At 37.5% G+C, this 8,982-nt stretch overlaps 1 protein-coding gene across 1 annotated transcript in view; it reads left to right on the top strand.

Annotated features, from left to right (window-relative positions):
* LOC131683920 (cytochrome P450 4d2-like) overlaps positions 1-7,846 on the top strand; it is a 97,192-nt gene extending 89,346 nt beyond the window's left edge. The window contains exons 3-6 of the mRNA XM_058966331.1: positions 6,055-6,334; positions 6,576-6,645; positions 6,705-7,255; positions 7,314-7,846. Coding sequence (XP_058822314.1) covers positions 6,055-6,334; positions 6,576-6,645; positions 6,705-7,255; positions 7,314-7,663 — 1,251 coding nt within the window. The 3' untranslated portion in view covers positions 7,664-7,846. The remainder of the gene's footprint in view (positions 1-6,054; positions 6,335-6,575; positions 6,646-6,704; positions 7,256-7,313) is intronic.
* Positions 7,847-8,982: the final 1,136 nt, after the last annotated feature.

Genomic DNA, 8,982 nt, shown 5'->3' on the forward strand with positions numbered 1-8,982 from the left:
GACCCGTCCCCCAAATCTTACGAATATTATATTATACCCTCTTTTATATGTATAAGTTAGCTGTAAAGTTTTTTTTTTAGTTTCATTTATATAATGAAACTAAAAAAAAAATAATATTGAAATGTGTAACCCCCTAGTTTTAAGAAATTCAAAATGTAAAGCAATGAAAAAATGGCACCTTCAAGCTAACGCATACGTGCCTTGTCAAATAAACAAATTGAAAAAAAAAAGCTCAACTCTTTCCTAGGTCAGTGTTTGGATAGTTATAGCGATTTTTAGCGGCGATTTTGTGAACCGCGTGGCCAAAAATCCCATACAAACCGATTTCGCTCAAATTTGGACAGTGTCATTTTTTTTCATGGTTTGGAATGACGCACAGTGGGGCCGAGTCGGACAAAACTCCCAAAATTTATTGTTGATTTTCATTCCTTTTATATTTTTTCCTAAATTTTTCATACCTAAAGCTGTATTCACCAAATTTTTGAGTCAATCGATTGGAAAATATAAGTGCTACATTTTTTGAACCGTGCAAGGTCTTGGAAATCTGCAAGAGTTTCAGTGACAAAAAGGTTTTATTCATTCTAATTCATCTCAATTTAATAGGTACTACAATGATAATTTAACAACACATATGTGCGTTTCTAAGAGAAAATCATCTCAGAAATTCAATGGTGTATTTCGATTTGAGAAATAATGAGTATTTAGAAAGTTACCAATGAAATGAATATAACTATGTTGTTTAATGAGGACTTATTTACATTCAGAGTGTCATTATCGGTAAAAGCGTGTTGAAGGATCTCATCTAGTACAACTTACGTAAAATTTTATCAAGTTTTCAAAAATCATAATGTCATCTTGCGATGTTTTGCGCCGAAGGTTGATATTTGGTGACTTGCAAAATTAGTTTTTTTTTCGTGGAGACGCATGGATTTTTTTGATTTCATGAAGTTTTGCATTATTATTCACCAGTGGATTTCTTTTTCTGAAGGCTGCTTGTAAATTCTTGGTTTCCTCGATACAAATATAAGTATGCCTTATCCGTCTTGCAACTATAGCTGGTGTTTCTACAATTTCACAGTTATCTGCAGTATAGAAAAATTCAAATAAATAAAAACCAACGATGCAAACTAAATGCAACTATTATTGTATCTTTCCGTGAATCCTATCTCTTTGGTAGGTATTAATCGTTAGCTTTACTGGTGACGGATGTAAGGTAAACGCTTGAGTGTGTGAAGTGTTCTTTTCTATCCGATTTTTAATTATTGGCCAGTAGTGCAACATCGAAAATCAATTTCAAAACCTCCCTCAATAATTCACTTCCAAATTGACGAGAGTTTCATGCAAAAACGCTCACGCCTCTATTACAAAGCATACACAAACAGTGCAAAGTATGCTCAGGGTATTTTTGCTCGAAAAACCAAGTCAGTACCCATAAGGAAAGATATTCATATCATCATTGAATTTGAAAATCAATGGAAAAGTATTGAGCGGTTTCCTACAGTATGCGTCGTATGAGCAATAGGGTGGGACAAAAAATAGATTCCAGCTCCGAGCAACTTTTTGGGTACCATTTGGGTCCTAGAACATCTGTGCAAATTCTTAGCTTGATCCCTGAAACTATATTTTTGCGCCCGTCGTTTAAAGTTTACATGGGATTTTATATGGAAAAATTAACTTTCACAAAATAATTCCTCCAGGAGTCGCCCATTGCATCCTAAAAATAAACCGTTATGTGGCTTTTGTAGGAAATTTAACAAAGAAACAAAGTCTCGAAAACTACGAAACGATCTGACGCTTGAGAAAAAAAGTTATTAAGCTGAAACCAATTGATGGTCTGACGATTGATAAAATATTCATTTTTTCTAGCACCTCTGTTGTTGGTTGTCCAATTATATGCAATTTTGTTTTGGTCTTCTCTTAATGTGTCTAAATCAATAATCTATACTGTTTGGCCACTTCGTAAGGGTTTTGAGGGATTAATTGAGGCTTTTTTGTATATAATTAGAAAAAGTTAAAAAATTTGTATATAATTCGATAGTCAGCAGCAGTGATGCTATGAAAAGTGAAATTTTCATCAATCATCAGGGCATCAATCGGGTTTTTCTTAATAACTTTTTCCACAAGCATCAGATCGTTTCATGGTCTTCTAAACTTTATTTCCCTAACAAATTTCCTATAAAAATTAGACATCTATTTATTTTTAGGAGGTAACGGGCGACTCTTGGAAGAATTAATTTGCAAAAGACGTTTTCCCCATACGAAATCCCATATAAACTTTAAACCGTGGGCGCAAAAATATAGTTTCACCGATCGAACTAAAAATTTGCAGAGTTGTTCTGGGAGCTAAATGGGACCCAAAAAGTTACTCGGAGCGAAATTTAATTTTTTTTTTCATATAACCATGTCCCACTCTAATGAGCAACTGTGACTAGAGCATAGTAGGGCATGATTTGAGATCTTCATCAAAAACAATTAAACCTGTCAACTTTTAGTAGATTTGGTGATAACTATAAATAAATAAATCAATAAAACAAGAATTTAAGACATTCTATCACCACCTTATTACCACCTTAAGATATGCTCTATTTTATAACTATTCTAAATGCATACGTTCATAAATTAGTACATCAGGATTATCTCTTAAGGAGCTATGAAGGGATGATTTTTTACGATGATATTCCAATTAGACTGATGATCTACAAACAAATGTATAAAATTACATAAGAGTCTATTCTCAACCACCAAAGGCATCAGTCACAATACCAGTGTGCTTTCTGCTGCTACCCAAGCCAGCGCAAACAGTTGATTTTTTCTTGTGTGCTTTGTCTGAATAACAAATGAAACCGTTACTATTATTCTATCAAGATGACTGAGTCTCGACAACAAAATGTGATTCTTCGGGCCAACACGGTGGCCATTGACTTCCGGTCTTTCCGCATAAGACCGAGTATTGGTGATGTGGAACATTTGCTGAAGGAGAAAATGCAGCTTCTGTTTTCAGACGTCAGTTTCATCCAGTTGGAGCACGTCAGACACGCGGTGCTGATAACGTTCAACAAATTCGCCTAGGCAAAAAGATTCATTTCGCAAAACAACTTGAAATACGTTCTGGATTGTGACACCGCGAAAATCAAGATCCCTGTGTATATGGATAACGGAAACGTGGAAGTTAAATTACATGATTTGGCACCACGTACTTGCAAAGTAGCCATTAAAAGATTCATGTCGTATTTCGGAGAAGTGGAATCCATTTCGGAGGATACGCGGAGGAACTACTTTCCAGGTATTTCAAATGGTGTTTTTGTGGTGAGAATGCGGGTGGACCTACCTTACCCTGCAGTACACAACAGAAGGGGGTGATACCATTATACAGCGAACTCTATGTACATATCAAGGACAAAATAACACGTGCCAGTTCTGTGAACAAACGGCACATTACGGACAACCCTGCCCAATAACCGCTAAGAAAAGCTCATCTACAGAAAGAAATACCAACACTCAGTCTCCAATATCATTCCCTGAGCCACAAACGGTTGCCAAATTTGTGGCTGCTGTTCGAGCAATAATGACAACTGCGAAAGCCGCGTCAAGTACCACAAACTCAACAGCTAATTCCTGCAATGAGGGAGTTACTAGCAATGACGGAGGGTTCACGCTCGTTACCCGAAAGGGAAAGAAGTTAGGAACAACACCTGATCGCGAACATCAAGTCAGTAACCCCAATGATGACCCGGACATGTGCGAAGACGACAGAAATACAAATGACCCCCATGATATAGTTGACGTGGATGCAAATAGTTCCCCAACACGAAAACAGATCTCCGCGCGCAATGGCAAGTCGCGCATACGGGATCGATCTTAGCATTAATTGTTTATTATTTTTATTGTTTACATGATGTAAATATATAAAAGACCCACGGCTCCGTGAAGCTAACGCCTTGAGCCGTGCCAAATAAACGAATTAAAAAAAAATAAAATTACATAATTTTTTGTTCACCAGATTTCGATATATTAGAACCACCCTAGCTAAATTGTCACTAAGGACTACCCTAGGAAATCAAAATGTTTCAGTTCACTTACGAAGTATCTGTTTTGAAAAGTTAATAAAATTCAATTTTGCGAAATTAAAAAAAAACTTTTAGAGCCACCCTAGGCTGTCTAATTTTCATTTTAGCGTCCTAATTTATTCAAAATCGAGTTCAACGCACCAAAATTACCCTTAGATGATATTTTCAGTCATTTTAAACTACTTTCGAGCTTTTGGCCAGCTATTGTATGGAGTGGATCCACTGTGCGACGCTAGGGGGTGTAGATTAGTGATTTCGAAAATGATCGTTTTATTGTCACCCTAGCACATGGATCGAAATAGGTTGAAAACCTCTGTATAAGATGACTATAATTTATATCGAGAAAGAGAAATCTAGAGAAAATTTTCAATAGGACGTAAGTAACATTGAGAGCCTCTCTTTATTTACTTTCTCTTTCGTTCATTACGACGTCATTACAACACTTTGCACTAATTTTCCAGTGCATATCGAAAGCCGACGGTTTTTACTAGAATATTATGCAAAGAGTAGAGTAGTAAATGTTGAAATGGTCGCGTAATAAACAGAAGAGAAAGACCCCAAAGAGAATCTCTCATTGTTACTTAAGTCCTATTCTAAATTTTCTCTAGAAATATTCAAATCTACCTCCATTGAGCCAGAGGGGCTGTCTGTTGTCGGAGATACCTTCAATGCTCGCGCAAAGAAGGTTTTATCGGACGAAACAGAAAGTTAATGCAACGAAATTTAAAAGAGTAGTGTAATTCGCACTTAGCGGTGGTACATTTGCAGTTTCAGTAATCAACAAACACATTCTCGCTGAGCAGTCGGTCACGCAGCCCGTTAACAAAGGGTATTTACAAATAGCCATTATCAGGAAATTTTCACTTTCACTTACATACACCATGTCTGAACTTTCGTCACTATGAGTAGAAATCACTTCGAATCTTACTACTCAAAAAAGTGTTTCGCCGGCCTGATCACTGCCGATTATGAGAGAAAACCCATTTCTGCCACAGTACGATACAACCCTTTTGAAATCAGCAGAAGGTGGTGGTTCATTATGCGGCAAACATGCCGAATAATAGTCGTATTTCTTGTTTATGTTGTCAGTTTTATTTACCGTGACAGCACAAATAGCGCGTTGTGAGGTCGGATATAAGACATGCGTCAATAGCACTATTCGCAAGTATACATGCACGAGACATTTCACGTGGATTTGGATCACGAAGACGGGGTTCAGTAGCTTTCCAACGTAGAAGTTTTCTGTATGGAAATACGGTTCTTGAACCAAAGCTATGGAAGCTTTTTCTTCCTGCACAAGGCGGGATAGATTCATGGTTGCTGTACGTTTATGCTGAAGATTAATTTGTGCTACTCTAACCATACTCGATTACAGCACTACACATTTCATCATCAGCATTTGCTGTACAGCAACTAGAAGATACCAAAAATACGTTGGCTTATAATCGCCTATAGCAAACCCCGGAATGGGTATTAGGGACATGACCGTCATTTAAAACCCACGATTTGCGAAGAAACAAACGTCCACTGCGTCAGAGATTCGCGTAACACAGCAAGGGTAAGACCCACGACACTCCGTGCGCGACCGGTATATTTTAGTCCTGCCAGCCATTCAGTCTTTGGCACGGAGAAACACCTGGACATGAGGACTCCTGCTCTCATGTCGTAAGAGGAACCCAGTGGATGAAATCTTGGTTGAGAATCTTCAAACCGCCGGATACCATACGGCCTCTAGGCTGGTTTTGTCCTTCGAAACCGTGACTCATATTCACAAAAAAAAACAATATCACCACTAATAACTGTTGCTGAAAAGGAATTTAACATTATTATAAAACACATGATTTCTGTTCATAGTTCGGTTTCGCAACGTAAAAACGTGATTATTATGCTTTTGAAAGCCATTTTCACATATTATTTCAATTTTCATTGTACTTTGTTGCATCAGTAATATGTTTTCGTACACAATTGACCTATTTTTTCATTTCAGGGCATTCTAAGTAGCCCAAAGTACATCGAAAAGTCCAGTGAGTATGACTTTATACGACCGTGGTTGGGCGAAGGACTTCTTACCGGTACCAACAAGAAGTGGTTCGCATTCCGGAAAATAATAACTCCGTCGTTCCACTTCAAAATCCTGGAGGAGTTTGTAGACATTTTCGATCAACAGAGCAGCATCTTCATCAACCAACTCAAACCCAAGGCAGTAAGCGGCGAGACCTTTGACGTCTTTCCTATGGTTACTCTGTGCGCATTGGATGTGATCTGTGGTAAGGTTGAACTAGATTGATGTATTACTTATATTTGTACTATATATGGGAAACAAGAATAAACTGAAGAAACTACAATGACATGTTTCGTTTGGAATTTCAATTCAGATGTAAACGCTTATAGCTGAGTTCGAATTGCAAACGGAACATGGCGTCACTTTGTTATTCTAGTCTCTTTAGGGAACACCAGAGATCAGGGGTAAAGTTATATAAATTGTTAATATGTTCACAATATTTGCAGAATCTGCTATGGGAACAAAGGTGAACGCACAGATCCGATCCGATTCAGAATACGTAAAGGCTGTGAAGGAGTGCGTTGAAATTGATTTTTGATTCCTTCAACCATATAATTCATGTTGTATTGTTACAGGATTACCTATATCATCCACGTCCGCACATACGACGTGATGGCCCGTTACAACTTCATGTTCAATATTTCCTCATACCGACGGAGACAGGACAAAGCCCTGAAAGTTCTCCATGGATACACCAACAGCGTGATTCAATCCAGACGAGCTACGGTTGCACAGCAAAAGATAAATACGACCGACGAGCAAGAAAATGATGTGGGAGTTCGTAAGAAGGTAGCTTTTCTGGATATGCTACTCCAGGCGACCATCGATGGACGGCCGTTGACGGATTTGGAGATTCGAGAGGAGGTCGATACGTTCATGTTCGAAGGTCACGATACGACTACTTCGGCTATTAGTTTTCTACTGTATCGTTTGGCCAAACATCCTGAAGTTCAGCAGAAAGTATACGACGAAATTGTGTCAGTGATTGGGAGTGATCGTAAACGACCGGTGAGCTTGGCGCAGCTCAATGAACTTCGCTATTTGGAGTTAGTAATCAAGGAAACTCTTCGTCTATATCCATCTGTTCCATTCTTCGGCAGAAAAATGCTGGAACACAGCGAGATCGGTCTGTATTCATCCGTGAGCTATAACCACCAAGATCTGAGAGATTGTTTTCTTTTCAGAGGGCATAACCTTCCCGGCTGGGGCTAACATCATCCTGATGCCATTCTTCATGGGACGCGATCCGGAGTATTTTGATGATCCACTAGACTTTCGACCGGAGCGATTCGCCGTTGAATCATCTGCGGAAAAAGCAAACCCGTACCGGTACATTCCGTTCAGTGCAGGTCCTAGGAATTGCATTGGGCAGAAGTTTGCCATGGCGGAGATCAAGAGTCTTATAAGCAAGGTGTTGAGATATTACACAGTGCTGCCACCCGAGAAGGAGCATACCGGGGAAGAGTCTTTCATTTGTGAAATGATCCTGCGACCCACCTTTGGCATCCCGATACGGTTGAGCGAGAGAAAGTGATTTTTTTGTTCGTCAATATTTTTGTGCTGTGATGTTGCGATGCACATTTAATTCAGGTAATAAACTATGCACCAGGGAGGTGTTTTATTATTAGAGCAGGTGATGAGCCTATTTACGCCATGTTTCTATAAAACTCGTTTATAAAATAAAAATAAAAATCTGAGCTTTATTATTTGAACACCACTTCTGATGTAAAATTGCTTGCTGAATCCGATGATGTCCAAAAAAATCGAGAAGACAGTTTTTGTGTTACAGTAAAAAAAAGATTTTCATCTTTAAAATAAAAAGTACGTTCAGTAAAATTCAAATATCTTCGGTTATAGTGTATCGATGTGAAATATTATTATGTTGAATTAAAGGTAATTGAATGCACTTTCGGATATTTGAATATTTTGTTTTAGTGCGACTACTGGTTCTGAAGTTATTTACGAGTGTATTGATTTTTTTCTTGATTTTTTCCCTATTTTTTAAAGAAAAGCGATTTTTCCCTATTTTTTAAAGAAATTTTTGAAAAATTGAGGCCTGCTGATAGCCAATGGAAATAAACACTTATTAGTTTAAGTGGGATAGGAATTGTGAAAGTTATTATTTTTTTGCAGAATGGGAATTTTTTCAGTTTCTTTGAGTCGACTTATTGAACCGTCGCGATCCCAATTTTTTGTAGGACTTGTTTCATAATATAAGAGGGTGTCTCTTTCAGAATTCTGTTACCGCAATAGAAAAGCGATATGAGAGGTTCTGGGACGAAGACATGATGGGTGATCTTTGTGATGTGAGTGCGGGTTATCTGAGTGATATCTCTCATTTTAGACTCTAAAAGACCGGAAAAAATTTAACTCATTGTAAAAAAATCCATTAAAAATCATTAACTTTTAAAAATGATCGAAAATTCACTTTTTTAACTTGGGTCGCTGCAAAACTAAAAATTTTACATATGATCGACACATATTATATATTTTTGGAAAGTGCATCTCGGTACCTTTCAACCTGCATATTGATTATATTTATTGGATGATTTTCACACAAAATCGACTAAAAACTAAAAAATGTACTCGCAAACAAGTTTTTTGAGAAAATCTCAAAATCGCTTCTTTGAATAAAAAATGAATATTATTTTCGTATTCAGCGACCCAAAATTAGGCTAGAAAATCTTTTTCTCGAAGCTTCATTTTTCTTGTACACTAGTGTAATAGAATATGGGTTGGTCCAATTCGGAACTTTTGCCGTATATACGATTTAATAAACGATCACAAAAAACCGTTTGAGAACAAAGTATGCACAGTCGGACAAACTTTCAGGAGAACATAAGTTTTCGTAAA

This window comes from Topomyia yanbarensis, chromosome 2 (genome assembly GCF_030247195.1).
Source record: "Topomyia yanbarensis strain Yona2022 chromosome 2, ASM3024719v1, whole genome shotgun sequence".
NCBI classification, from domain to species: Eukaryota; Metazoa; Arthropoda; class Insecta; order Diptera; family Culicidae; genus Topomyia; species Topomyia yanbarensis.